The 15408-nt window shown below is 38.4% G+C and overlaps 2 protein-coding genes across 2 annotated transcripts in view; both read right to left on the bottom strand.

The window, feature by feature from the left end:
* DYNC2LI1 (dynein cytoplasmic 2 light intermediate chain 1) overlaps positions 1 to 4347 on the bottom strand; it is a 46202-nt gene extending 41855 nt beyond the window's left edge. The window contains exons 1-2 of the mRNA XM_063441463.1: positions 4268 to 4347; positions 511 to 634 (exon numbers count right to left, since the gene is read on the bottom strand). Of these exons, the coding sequence (XP_063297533.1) occupies positions 511 to 634; positions 4268 to 4281 (138 nt within the window). The 5' untranslated portion in view covers positions 4282 to 4347. The remainder of the gene's footprint in view (positions 1 to 510; positions 635 to 4267) is intronic.
* An 8692-nt stretch (positions 4348 to 13039) lies between these two features.
* The window catches only part of PLEKHH2 (pleckstrin homology, MyTH4 and FERM domain containing H2), a 165819-nt gene continuing 163450 nt past the window's right edge, over positions 13040 to 15408 (bottom strand). The window contains exon 30 of the mRNA XM_063443900.1: positions 13040 to 13567. Within this exon, the coding sequence (XP_063299970.1) occupies positions 13385 to 13567 (183 nt within the window). The 3' untranslated portion in view covers positions 13040 to 13384. The remainder of the gene's footprint in view (positions 13568 to 15408) is intronic.

Genomic DNA, 15408 nt, shown 5'->3' with positions numbered 1-15408 from the left:
GTAATCTAAATGGATAGAGGAACACATCAGACTTAAAAATGGTATACTTATTTATAGAGTTAGTTTCCATTTTAAAGGAAAACTACAGCTTTATGTAGTGGTTTTGGTGTCTATAGCATGTCCCTGCAGGCTTTGCAATGTAAACATAGGTATGCAGCGTCTCCGTGTTCTGCATTGATAATTCAATGTGAATTTAACATTTAAGACCAGAGTCAAACTGAAAGCATAATTAATTGACAGTCTGGCTATTTTGACCTTAAATATCCACTAAAATCAATAAAAACAAAATTGGAAAATTCACTTTGAATTCTCATTTTAGTTAATATACCTGTAAATGTTGCTGCTACAATAAAACCTGCAGACATGCCTCCTCCATTTTGGTTATATACTAGAAATACAACGGAAGGCACACTATATGGCGAGATGATCATGTTTTCTGTTTAAAAACTACGCTGCAGGGATCAACACAATGAATACCAATAGTCTGTGAATGTGCAATAACTTTTTTACCCCATTTTTGTTTCCCATGAAGAACACAGATCGCTCCGACTGTCCTGCTCCTTCTGAATCATCTTCATTTCCACCATTTTCCTTTCTCTGAACTTCTCCTATAGCTATGTCCCAAAGGCTGTCACTGAAATCAATGTAACAGAAATACGGCAAGATAAACATTTGTATATCCTGCTAAAAAAAAAAAAATAATAATAATAATACTTTACACAACTCATTTATTTAATCAAGATGAAATAAAAGAAGAATTCTAAAAATTGTATTATTGCCTGGACTTCTAAAGGTCCTGTTGAAAGGTATTAAGCCTGCGCTTCAAATTATAGTTTATGCTGGCTCACTTGACTAAAAGAAGACAAGGTTTAGAGAGCAAAAGGTCTTCAGAAAATACCTGAAGTCGAGCAAAAATAAATATATAAAATGTACCTTTCCTGGTTATATGCAGTTGGCTTTGGTGACACAGGGTAAAGATTCACCCCCAGAAGGTACCATGTCAGCTCTGGGCAAGTACATTGCTCAGACAAAGAGCACAGACAGATCACATTTAATCCTGACCAGATGCATCCAAATCAATTAAACCCAGAACTGAATTATGGAAATACGCAACAGAACCTTCAAATACAATGATAAGTTCAACTAAAAGCAGTTCAGCTTAATTTTTTGTATTGATAATTGTTATTATTATTGATAGTCTACACACATTTCCCATGCTCTCATAACACTACACACAATCACACTCAGCCAGCCACCCCCCCCCCCCCCCCCCCCCCACACACAATTATACTCAGCCAGCCTCATACACATCCAGTTCCACAGACAATCACACTATAAGACTTCACAAAGTCAGAAGCATGTCAATCTTTATATCCAAGTACTTGTTTGAGACTATTGGAATTCCATTTAATGTTATTTACCAATTTACATATTTCCAGCATATTCCACAAGGAAATGAAATGAGCAGACAAATCATAATAAAGTGCATCAATAATACTTATAAACACTGGGAACAACCGAAACATTGCCTTGCTTGTAATCACTCACAATCTAGGTTTCAGAATCATTTTAGTTATTTTATATATTTTTATTAAAAGGTTTATGTGAAACTGTCTGGCTCATATAAAGAGTTATGAGTGAGCATACAGATAGATATGAAATTATTTGAATCCATTTGAGTTGTGTTTTGTTTTGACATACCGACACATTAACAACATGTCCTCCTCGGATATTGTAAGTGACCCTGAGTGCCTCCATCTTGGCTTCCTGTCAATTACTGTCACTTGTATCCGTCAGTCAAAACACTGACAGACATTAGAGAGGAGAGAATGATTCTGTATACCCTTCTTTATTAATAATATTAATAATAATAATAAATAATAATGATAATGCAATGTGTGCCTTGACTGTCCCAGGACTGAACTGAACTGTCAACTCATCAATCTTTAACACGCATGTAAAAGAAAATATTTAACATTTTATCCAGTGGTGTAATTTCCATAGGACTGACATTTCCCCTTTAAAATTAACCCTCTGTACTTTCAAAAAGAACTATGAATTTGGGAAATTTTTTGCACAACCCACTAGCTAACATTAAAATATAGCTTAACATGAACAATCAGTGTGAGTACACTATGCAGTCATGGAAGCAACTTTAACCCCCAATAGTGTGTACCTCTATTCCTTCTTAAAAATACAATAAAACCATAAACTGCTGTGCTTATTGCCATGTTCTATTCTCTGGCCATTTTCCTGTTTAATAATGTGAGCAATCTACCCCCCAGACTGTATAAACACATACTGACCTGGCAGGGCAGTGAGTGCTAGCCATGGTGGCCCCCATTCATTCTCTGCCCATTTTCCTGTTTAATAATGTGTGAGCCATCTATCCCCCAGACTGTATAAACACATACTGACCTGGGTATATAGCAGGGCAGTGAGAGCTAGCCATGGTGGCCCCCATTAATTCCCTGCCCATTTTCCTGTTTAATAATGTGTGAGCCATCTATCCCCCAGACTGTATAAACACATACTGACCTGGGTATATAGCAGGGCAGTGAGAGCTAGCCATGGTGGCCCCCATTCATTCCCTGCCCATTTTCCTGTTTAATAATGTGTGAGCCATCTATCCCCCAGACTGTATAAACACATACTGACCTGGGTATAAAGCAGGGCAGTGAGTGCTAGCCATGGTGGCCCCCATTCATTCTCTGCCCATTTTCCTGTTTAATAATGTGAGCAATCTACCCCCCAGACTGTATAAACACATACTGACCTGGGTATATAGCAGGGCAGTGAGTGCTAGCCATGGTGGCCCCCATTCATTCTCTGCCCATTTTCCTGTTTAATAATGTGTGAGCCATCTATCCCCCAGACTGTATAAACACATACTGACCTGGGGATATAGCAGGCAGTGAGTGCTAGCCATGGTGGCCCCCATTCATTCCCTGCCCATTTTCCTGTTTAATAATGTGTGAGCCATCTATCCCCCAGACTGTATAAACACATACTGACCTGGGTATATAGCAGGGCAGTGAGTGCTAGCCATGGTGGCCCCCATTCATTCTCTGCCCATTTTCCTGTTTAATAATGTGTGAGCCATCTATCCCCCAGACTGTATAAACACATACTGACCTGGGTATATAGCAGGGCAGTGAGAGCTAGCCATGGTGGCCCCCATTCATTCTCTGGCCATTTTCCTGTTTAATAATGTGTGAGCCATCTATCCCCCAGACTGTATAAACACATACTGACCTGGGTATATAGCAGGGCAGTGAGTGCTAGCCATGGTGGCCCCCATTCATTCTCTGCCCATTTTCCTGTTTAATAATGTGAGCAATCTACCCCCCAGACTGTATAAACACATACTGACATGGGTATATAGCAGGGCAGTGAGTGATAGCCATGGTGGCCCCCATTCATTCTCTGCCCATTTTCCTGTTTAATAATGTGTGAGCCATCTATCCCCCAGACTGTATAAACACATACTGACCTGGGGATATATCAGGGCAGTGAGAGCTAGGCATGGTGGCCCCAATTCATTCTCTGCCCATTTTCCTGTTTAATAATGTGTGAGCCATCTATCCCCCAGACTGTATAAACACATACTGACCTGGGTATATAGCAGGGCAGTGAGTGCTAGCCATGGTGGCCCCCATTCATTCTCTGCCCATTTTCCTGTTTAATAATGTGAGCAATCTATCCCCCAGCCTGTATAAACACATACTGACCTGGGTATATAGCAGGGAAGTGAGAGCTAGGCATGGTGGCCCCCATTCATTCTCTGCCCATTTTCCTGTTTAATAATGTGTGAGCCATCTATCCCCCAGACTGTATAAACACATACTGACCTGGGTATATAGCAGGGCAGTGAGTGCTAGCCATGGTGGCCCCCATTCATTCTCTGCCCATTTTCCTGTTTAATAATGTGTGAGCCATCTATCCCCCAGACTGTATAAACACATACTGACCTGGGTATATAGCAGGGAAGTGAGAGCTAGCCATGGTAGCCCCCATTCATTCTCTGTCTTAGTGGCTAGGCATTATGGGTACATGTGTACTCCTGATGTTTCCGAACTACATTACCCAGAATGCTCAGCGAGTCTGGCGGAATATTAAATGTGCAGTATATCAGAGCCTGAGTCTGGGGCAGACTAGTTACCCATCCCGGCCCGGTTTGTCAGGGCCCATGTCCGAGCTGTGTAATGGCACGGCTAGCTGTAGGGATATTTACAGAGATACCATTAGTCGCAGGGTTAGCCCATACCTGGGACGAGGCATTGTATTTTTCTTTTGCCGATGGAAAAGCGAGCGACTCTTCGGCCGTCACTATGACAACCAGCAGGGTAGGTCGCACGTCGATGACGTCCGCAGCCGACTGAGTGACGTGGCAGGAGAGAGAGAGAGAGAGAGAGAAACACTGACAGCGTTGTACAGTGAGAGAGAGCAGGGAACACTGACAGCTTTATACAGTGAGAGAGAGAGAGCAGGGAATACTGAGAGCTTTATACAATGAGAGAGAGAGCAGGGAACACTGACAGCCTTATACAATGAGAGAGAGAGCAGGGAACACTGACAGCCTTATACAATGAGAGAGAGCAGGGAACACTGACAGCTTTATACAATGAGAGAGAGCAGGGAACACTGACAGCTTTATACAGTGAGAGAGAGAGAGCAGGGAATACTGAGAGCTTTATACAATGAGAGAGAGAGAGAGAGAGAGCAGGGAACACTGACAGCCTTATACAATGAGAGAGAGAGCAGGGAACACTGACAGCCTTATACAATGAGAGAGAGAGCAGGGAACACTGACAGCCTTATACAATGAGAGAGAGAGCAGGGAACACTGACAGCCTTATACAATGAGAGAGAGCAGGGAACACTGACAGCTTTATACAATGAGAGAGAGCAGGGAACACTGACAGCTTTATACAGTGAGAGAGAGAGAGCAGGGAATACTGAGAGCTTTATACAATGAGAGAGAGAGAGAGAGAGAGAGAGAGCAGGGAACACTGACAGCCTTATACAATGAGAGAGAGAGCAGGGAACACTGACAGCCTTATACAATGAGAGAGAGAGCAGGGAACACTGACAGCCTTATACAATGAGAGAGAGCAGGGAACACTGACAGCTTTATACAGTGAGAGAGAGCAGGGAACACTGACAGCTTTATACAGTGAGAGAGAGAGAGATCAGGGAACACTGACAGCTTTATACAATGAGAGAGAGCAGGGAACACTGACAGTTTTATACAGTGAGAGAGAGAGCAGGGAACACTGACAGATTTATACAATGAGAGAGAGCAGGGAACACTAACAGCCTTATACAGTAAGAGAGAGAGAGTGCAGGGAACACTGACAGCCTTATACAATGAGAGAGAGAGCAGGGAACACTGACAGCCTTATACAATGAGAGAGAGAGCAGGGAACACTGACAGCCTTATACAATGAGAGAGAGCAGGGAACACTGACAGCTTTATACAGTGAGAGAGAGCAGGGAACACTGACAGCTTTATACAGTGAGAGAGAGAGAGAGCAGGGAACACTGACAGCTTTATACAATGAGAGAGAGCAGGGAACACTGACAGATTTATACAATGAGAGAGAGCAGGGAACACTAACAGCCTTATACAGTAAGAGAGAGAGAGTGCAGGGAACACTGACAGCTTTATACAATGAGAATGAGCAGGGAACACTGACATCCTTATACAGTGAGAGAGAGAGCAGGAAACGCTGCAATACAGAAGGGTCTCTAGTAAGTGACGGCACCTAGACATGTTACTAGGAAACAATGTAAACACTGCCTTTTGTCTGAAACGGCACAGTTTACCTTAATAGGACTGCAGGGACAGGCTACAGATAGCAGAACCACTACTTTAAGCTGTAGCATTACTGGACACGATAGTGTCTTAATTTTAGGGTAATTTAATGTGCTCCAGATTTGCATCTGAATTACAAGATTCTGGTATAAAATCCAAAGGCAAAAACCCATTTTTTGTATGCACTGTTTCGGCATATTTTGCAATGACCGGGTCACCGGTTAGAGTCCAGTGGCTCCTTGGTGCAGTGGAAGGTAGGTTTACTTACCTGAAGTTGTCCCTTGCAGCCGCCATCTTATTCCTGAAGGTATTCTTCAGTGACTTGCGCTTTATTTCCCAGGAGTCACATGGTTGACAGTACAATGCCAAGGTCTATGGAGAAACCCATGGGACAAATGGAGCCTCCATAGGTAACATCCCATGATAAATGAGAGCATGCCTGAATTCCACAGCTGCCATGCCAAGGCTACTTGGATAGGGCAAAAATGTACACTCCTTTGTCTTATTGTATCCTGGGTTTCAATGAATTTCCCCTGGTATCAGCATCAGTATTACATAAAGACTGACAACGTTACTCAATAAAGTGAGAATTCAAATGGAATTTCAAATTGATGGCCAAGATAGCCGAATTGGAAAAATTCAGGTACTTTGGGCTAAAATTTGAAATTCACTTTCAATTCTCACTTTAGTGAGTAGCCCGGTGTATCTTTATAAAATACTGAGATATGCCACTTTAACGGGGAAATGTGAGAGGCAGAGAAGATCTGGCACTTATTAACTTCAAAAAACAAAAACATTTTTTAGATACTCACCAGTAACTTTTCAGCACCACTAGCGTTGCTTTACATTGGGAGTGCTGGCATGAACCTGTATGCACCGCAATTCTTATCTTCTTACCCAATTGTATTTTATTAAAAGGAAATTGTGCCATTTCTGGAAATTATATCATTGTATAAGACAAGGTGAATCACCCATAACTTGTGTTAACTGTTTTCATGTAATGCTGCATTTTTATTTTAAATATATATTAAAAAATTAGTAACTGATGTTACAAGCCAGTTTAATCCTGGTATAGCCAGATCACAATAACCATAATGGGGGGGGGGGGGGGGGGGGAGGGGATTCAGGAATTCAAAATTGTAGGTCAAAATAGTTCAACTGAAACGAAAGCCGAATTGTAGAAAATATCCAATCTAGCTATGTCATTGCATAATTTGAAATTCACTTAGAATTCCCTTTGAATTTACAAAAGTCAACAGCCCTGAATGTATCTTGTTCTGAAAAGCTGTCCGTACAAAATAAGGCGTCGCAGCAAGTTATGCGTAGTTGAAATGTTCCCTGAACGTGCTTGCTTCCTATGAATGCTTCCTATGTATGTTATTAAAGGGACACTCCAGGCACCCAGACCACTTCTGCCCATTGGAGTGGTCTGGGTGCCAACTCCCACTACTCTTAACCCTGCAAGTGTAAATATTGCAGTTTTTTTTATAAACTGCAATAATTACCTTGCAGGGTTAACTCCACCTCCAGTGGCTGTCTACTTGACAGCCACTAGAGGGCACTTCCTGGTTCCTAGCACAGGAAACCTGTGCTAGAGCGTCGCTGGACGTCCTCACGCTGTGTAAGGACCTCCAGCGTTGCTCAATTCCCCATAGGAAAGCATTGAAAATCTTTATCAATGCTTTCCTATGGGGAGCGGTAATGCGCATTAGGTCTCCTCGGCCGGTGGGCGGGATCAGTCTTGCCCACCGGCCGACGGAGTCAGAAGGAGGAGCGGCGTGGAGGAGGAAGGAGCAACGAGGGACATCGTCGCTGCCTCAGGTAAGTAACTGAAGGGGTTTTCACCCCTTCAGCAACTGGGGATTGGGGGTGGGAGGGAGAGGGAACCTGCAGTGGAGTTTTCCTTTAACTTTATTTCATGTTACCAGATATAGCATGTTAAATAGTTTCTCCACGTACTTAAGAAATAAAATAAAGAAAAGCGTTTGTAACATAGAGGTAGAAGAAATTGATGTCTGGAGTGAGTTTCTGTAGAAAACAAAGATTGCTTATCAACCTGGACTTTATACACACAATAAGAATGGTAAATACCATCCTTTTTGAGTATTTATAAAATCCCTAGTATTCCTGTAAATTACTTCTCATGACATGCCAGCCTTTTTTTTTGTGGTTTTATTGTCCTGTGGTTAGAGTTTCTTCTTTCTGCTTGTCAGTGCCAAAAAAAAATATGTATGTATGATAATTAATCACCGCCGAACACCAATCACATGTGTACGTGCTCCTGTTGTGACCAACCATCCAAAGTACCAAAAGGAGACTCCAAGGATCTCAAAGGGCCTAACCCCGGGAATTATATATGAAAAAACAGAGAAAAACACAATATGCTTATCACAGTGTCAAAGACAGTTGTGACTCGCTGTGTTACCTGGAAATTGAAGTAGTCTAATGAGAATCTATAATTAACTATATATATACATAAATTCTGAAGTTTAAGATATCCCTAAAGATGAGGGTAAAGTGAATACCAGAATGCTCCAAAGTACATAGATAGTATATATAAATAGTGAGTATATTAATAGTATCAGATATCCACTCTGAGCTTTATTGTGTCTGGCTCAGTGAATATCCTCAACGCTATTTGTATCTATTATACTAGCAAAAAACAAGATACTCTTAATTGCTATCCCTGATGTTACAAATTACTCTAAATATGAAGTCTATCCAAATTTACAAGTTACTAACGAAACACTCTAGAGGTATATAGAGATATTGCATGCGATAGTATTCAGTTATGGATAGATAATAATTCTATTTTATCCAAAAGCACACCTCAGAGGAAAGTAATGAAAGTGAAAAAATAAATAAAAATAAAATATATATATAGCTTAAAGTCAATAAAAAAATCTTTTCTCTCTAGAGGTGTAGTTGGAAATTAATTAAGGAGTATTGCTCATAGAAACCATGATGCTTAGAATGCTCAATGGTATATCTATGGATAGATTGTTAGGGTATCAAGCTGTCAGAAAGTTAAGTTGAAGGAAGATAGAGGGTATAGTTAGAGAAGTATACTGCATATAAGTCTTGCAGCGAAAATGATTAACAGCACCTCACTTCCTAAAAATCAGTCTAGGCAGCTATGCTTGACAGTGGCCACTAGATCATTATTTTTAACATTTACGCACTATAAAGGCCAGAGGGTTGAGCACATCATTGAGATGGATAACATTTGAACACAAGATGTGTTAAAAAGATGAACAAGCACACTCAAAAGAAACGCCTAGGTGCCTCCAGCCCAGAGTAGACACCACTCTCAAAACCAACAAATTAAAGGAGTGGGCATAAATTGGAGAAAGTTCAAGGCAGATTTAATGATTCAATAAATCTGCTTTGGACCTTCTCCAGTTTGCACCCACAGTCCTTTGCTTTGTAACATTTGTACACAAGGTTGCAATGAACATGCAATATATAAATATACTGACTAGTGATGAATTCATTACCCGGAACCCTGTCCAACTCATGATCTCTCTCTCGACCAGCGTTTCCTAATTGGTGGGAAACATCACCAGTACACACAAGGTAAGTTAACAGGAGGGTGGCTCTGATGTATGTCAGATTGTGTGTGTGTGTGTGTCACTGAGTGTGTGTATGTGTCACTGTGTGCATCTCTGTGTGTATATGTCGGTATGTCTGTATCAGTGTGTTTCTATGTGCCAGTGTGTGTATCGGTGTGTTTGTATGTGTCAATGTGTGCATCTGAGTGCGTGTGTCAGTGTGTGTATCTGTGTGTCAAGGTTTTTTTATGTGTCACTGTGTGTATGTCAGTATGTGTGTATTGGTGTGTGTATGTGCCAGTGTGTATCTGTGTGTCCGTGCATGTGTCAAGGTGTGTATATTTGTGTCTGTGTATCTGTGTGCCAAAAACATGACAGCCTGATCGTTTTAAGGGGGGGGGGGGGGATTTATTACCTTTTTGTCTTTTTTTATAATACTGATTAACTTCAAAGATAGAACTTGTTATTTATTTATTTTTATTAAAATTGATACAGAGAAATATGCAATTTCAAAACCAAAACTCTGTAAAAAAAAAATAAAAAATTAAAGAATAAAAAAGCAGATGAAACCCATACAAGTAAATAAAACTATGTTTATTACATTTTATGATGACTTGGATCAGTCAATATCGACATTATATGTACAATTTAAACATATAAAATACAAGGCAGTGTGAGTTAATAAATACAAAAAAAGTGTTCTCCAGGAACAAGAAGATGTAGTCATTAGTCAAAACAATATCAACTCTAATTATACTCTAATTTTATATTAAAACATTTCTTTTTAATATCTGTTCTTTGTTTTTTTTATTTTAAAAACATGATAATCATCTGTAATAATCTCACTATATATTTTCTATATCAAGGTAGAAAATGCTTTGCTCACATTTAAAATATCACCTTTAAGAAAATAGGACAAGAGAAAAATTATAGTGCAGTCTTATAACCCCAATTTCATTAAACTGCTGCAAAAAAGATTCTCAATGACGAAGACCATGATGTTAAGATTGGAAATGTTAAGGATTGGGATAGTTTGTTAGGGTTATGAAAGGGGTTTTAGGGTTGGGGGAACCTTTTTGATAGACTCAGGGTTAAAGAAACACTCCAAGCACATACAATTGAAATTCCTTATGTATGATGGTTGTGTCACCTTTTTTCCCCCCATTTAATTTCTATTGAAATCATCACTTTTTAAATGTACTTTATTACACCTCCCATGCTGTCAATCAGACAGCTGGTTCTGTTACTTCTTGGTAGTTTAGCTCTGAGGAAATAATCTCAAGAGACAAGCAATTGCCCAGAGCACCGGCCTCGTACTGACTGCTCCATGAATTGTAATAAAGCTCATGGAGAAGTCTGTGACGCAGACATGAAATACCTGTGCTGTGCAAGATGGGGAAGGTCTGCAGTAGCTGCGGATACTAGATCTGCAGCTATTGTAGACCAATATTTCATAAAACACGCAAAACAAAGTACATGCATATTTTCTTTGGCATTATATCTATCCAAGCACCATGAGCATTACAGTGCACTGCAGTGATTATGTTGCCAGTACAACCCTTAATATAAGTAGTCACTCTCTTTAACCCCTTAAGGACCAAACTTCTGGAATAAAAGGGAATCATGACATGTCACACATGTCATGTGTCCTTAAGGGGTTAAGAAAGGTTTGACTTCTTACCTGGGGTCCAGGTAGCTTCTTTCTAATGTATTTATTTATTTTTTAAATTTACTTCCTCTGTCTTATATATGACGGCATTTGAAGACATGTCCGAGTTCCTCACCTCTCTATTGGCATTTTATTTATCTCACGATATACCCCGGGCCCTGTGCCTATTCTTCATTAAAACAGTTATGATAATATAAATAGTTACACAAAGATACCTCTCTTTTGGTTTTATTGCTGTATCAAAATTATTGTTCCATAAAACAAATTAGCTTAAAAGATCCATTTAAGCACTAGTAATAATAGATTTTTTTTTTGAAAATATGTTTAATTGTTTATTTCACCCTAATGAAACCTGTGATTTATTTATTTATTTTTTCAATTAAAATTGATACAGAGGAATTTGCAATTTTAAAAACCAACAAAAAAAATATGGTGCTTTTTTTCAAACGACAGTGGAGCAGATGAAAACCATACACTTAAATAAAACTATGTTTATTAAATGTTATGATGACTTGGATAAGTCGATATCGACATTACATGTACAGCTAACACATACCTCCACTACCTAAGCCACGTCCATTAGCTCCCTCAAGTTAAACCTAAAGTGCAGGGCTTGTTGGTTGCTCTCAGCCAATGAGCTAAGCCCTGCACTGCCAGGTGTAGCTCAGACAGAGAGCTTCTGACTCTCTGCCTGAGGTAGTGGAGCTGAGTAGCTGCAGGTAAGAGTCCAGAACACTAGTAGTACCATACCCACTGTGGGGCGGGTGAAATGCAGTGTTTATAGTGCTTGTCGTGTTTTCAAGAGACTGTAGACTGCAACTCTCCTTATTCTCAGGCAACAGACCCCCCTCCCTAACCCCAAGTGCCCCTAAACCTACTATATGTGGTCTACTGTTGTGGCATAGGTTTTTAATGTTACGTCTCTTTTTTTAGAAAATCACTCTCTTTATTGGTCCACAGTGTCATTTTGTGTCTCCCTAAATATGACTTTTTAACTTTTTCATGATGAGATTCTTAATGTGATTTAAAAAAAAAATAACAACCTGTTTCTAAAACCTATATCATTTCACGGTGTAAGATTTATTTATTTATAAAATATTTTACCAGGAAAGATACATTGAGATTTCTCTCGTTTTCAAGTATGTCCTGGGTTAAATTTGAGATTACTAAATCATATTGTAATACTATATAATATTACCTAAAATTTAATTATTTTGTTATAAAAACTAACAAACAAATGGGTAATAATTCATTCATTATTATATCTGAAATGCTTGCTTGTAGGTTAGAACTCTTTATTAACGCTACAAGTCTTTTTTAATTTTTTTTTAGGTTCAGTTATTTCTTTCTACTTTGGAAATTTAAACCACTTGAAAGGCGATATCTATTAAATTGTCTTTCTCCCTTTTCTAAATATCTGTTCTTGAAATTTTAGGCTCTCAAGTTAAGGTTTTTAAACCTGAAAGAATTTACAATATATAATATTATTGTAAGCGCCAGGGTATTTGTTGCAATTTAGTATGTTTAGGCAGCTGATCAGTTCCATTATTAATTTTTTACATACATTTTTACATATACTAGGAAAGCAATTACTTTATAATGCAATTTGTTTCTCAGTAAAAAAAATAATGATATTGATTTGTTTTAAAATATTAGAATATATACACATATTGTTTATATTACTAAAGCAATGCTAGTTGCTTATGGCAACTAAGGCAAACAATAGGGACATATATGGATATTTGGTTCTCCATCAAAATTATACAGTATGTTTCAAAATACATTTGCATTTAACTGCTTTTCTACGAAAAGTGGTTATGTTTTATTTAACTCTTTGGAATCTACATATAATTCGCAAAGCATTAAGATACTACTAAGAATTTATTCGCTAAGCACCAGAAAATTGTCATCAACAGACAATGAACTGTAAACTTCATGCACAGTTTTTCCAAATCGGCACGTTTTGCAAATCCAGTTTTCAGTTAACTGTAATTTGGTGTTTAGTAAATCAACCCCTATCTGTACAATCCAACTTGAACAGAAATACAAACAGGGTTTTTCACTAAAGAGAGAATTCAAAGAGAATTTCAAAAGAAAGGCCACAGGAGCAGAACTGACAGAGATTTTTTTTCCAATTTGGCTATTTTGACCTTAAAATTTCAATTCACTTGGATTTTTCACTTTATTGAATTACCCTGCAAGTAATGTTGCCTGACACACTCCAGATAAAGCCCTATAAACCAAGCAATGATTTATTTGAATATGATTCTAGGACGAGACAGTACAGAGTTGTATGATCATTATTTAAAGCAGTTTCTCTATGTAACAAGGTTCCGTTCTGTGTCTTTAAAGCAAAGTTGGCCCTTTAGTTGGCCTATTTGACAAGTGAGAGTGGTTGTCTATTTGCTTGTTTTTCGATTCCTCCACTTGGGCGGAGAGAAGTGCAGGGGCAGATAGGTGATGGGCAGACACTTTTTGCTGTTGTAATGTATTGATATAACTAGCGATCAACAAAGTTACTTCCAATATCTGAAATACAAGATCAATAAAGTTACCCATAATATTGCAATACACACAATAATGATACATTATTGACATGTGACCACTTTTCCTACAGTCCAGCAATATGCACAAATAAATTTATACCGGAAAGCTCCGTTATTTAAATATACATAATGATTTTCAGTAGTGGACAGAAAGAAGTAAGACATTCTCAATGCATATGCTGTGGGTTATATTACTGAAAAGCTCTGTAATGGAATGCGCATTGTGTAGAAGTACATAACAGAGTTTGACAGCAACAAAAGGTAAAATACAGTGTGGCATGTCACTTTAATTGACATAGCGTCCTGCATGACACATTCATACACAATGAACATTACCGTAAACATCATTTCTATTTCATGTGCTCCACCCAACATGTGATTTGCCCCATAACCACCTCCATTGTCACTTGCCCCAATACCCAGCCTTTCCAGACACTTCAGTCTCTTCTTATATTATTTCTCGTGTTTTCTTTTTATGACTTTTAACAAATCTATATCCCCAAGTCTCAGTATCAGGATATTTTACTCCATGTAATCAATATATTACATGGCACTATTTTATGCCATATTCCATATTTCATCCCATGTGCCAGGACATCATGTATTAATAGGTCATAAGCTATTATTTCATATTTTTACATGATGAAACCATATGCTATATTTCACCCTGTGATTAAATATGCCATTTCAGCCATGATCTACATGCCATAACATATACCGTAATATTCATGATTCTTTGATAGTAAAGGCCCATACATGATAGACCTCTCGAACTGAAGACATACCAAAACAGCAAATGTATTATAGACGGCTATAACAAATGTGTAAAGAGCCATCATAGGATTCATGTTTTAAACACAAACTGGCCAGGGGACACCAAAATGCAAGATTTAAAGTATTACTTTACTTGTGCATTTATACTTTAAATAAATTAATGCTATAGATAGCATGTAGCTCTTGATAGATTCAGTATAGCTAAATAGGATAAAGAGATACAGTAGATTTAGCCACACAAACACAACATATATGTATGTGTAATAAAAGATAGATAGATAACTGTATTGAAAGACTGATACATTTTATTTGTTTATCAGATTGCCAGGGACATTCACAGTTTTATTCAATCTGAAATAGAGTGAATTCAAATTTGAATTAATTAGTGAATTTGGACTAATCGGCCTGTTCAGCTACAGTCACAGCTTGCCTATTTTGGCCTACATTTTGCCATTTGGATTTTAACTGGATACAGTTGAATGTTTAATGAATAAATGCTGTTAGAATGGGTTCTGCATGATATACTGATATTACATAAAACCGATAGCTCTATAGATACATTGAATTAATAGGCACACTCAGTAATGGCTGGTATTAAATGGAGAAATTGGTAACTTGATTTATTAATAGATAGATTTATTGATTAGATAGATAGGGACGCCTCTAAAACAAGAGAAACCTAAACAGGCTTTGGGCTGCCAACTTTGCTCTGTGAAATAAAAAAAATTGTAATTAGGAGCCACTAGCCATGCTATTTTTAATAGTAGCAATCTGATTTGCACAGTATAAAGCTCATCTGACTTCTACCTAGCTCCATTTATTTGTGTAAGAAAAATGTGGAGACACGGAGGTAGAACACTAGAAGAACAAAGGAGCAAACATTTCGTAATTACATTGCCATGTCTTAGAGTTTATAATTGCTTTTTTCCCCCTACCTGCTTCCTGCTGGGATAATAAACACTGCTTTGTTTAAACCACAGGTGCTTAATTCTAGCTCTTTGTATTCAAGCCTCTAAGAGTACTTCACTCCTAAAAGCCTACCTTAGAGAT

Source organism: Pelobates fuscus, chromosome 2 (genome assembly GCF_036172605.1).
Source record: "Pelobates fuscus isolate aPelFus1 chromosome 2, aPelFus1.pri, whole genome shotgun sequence".
In the NCBI taxonomy this organism is placed as follows: Eukaryota; Metazoa; Chordata; class Amphibia; order Anura; family Pelobatidae; genus Pelobates; species Pelobates fuscus.
This window is presented reverse-complemented; position numbering and strand designations above follow the sequence as displayed.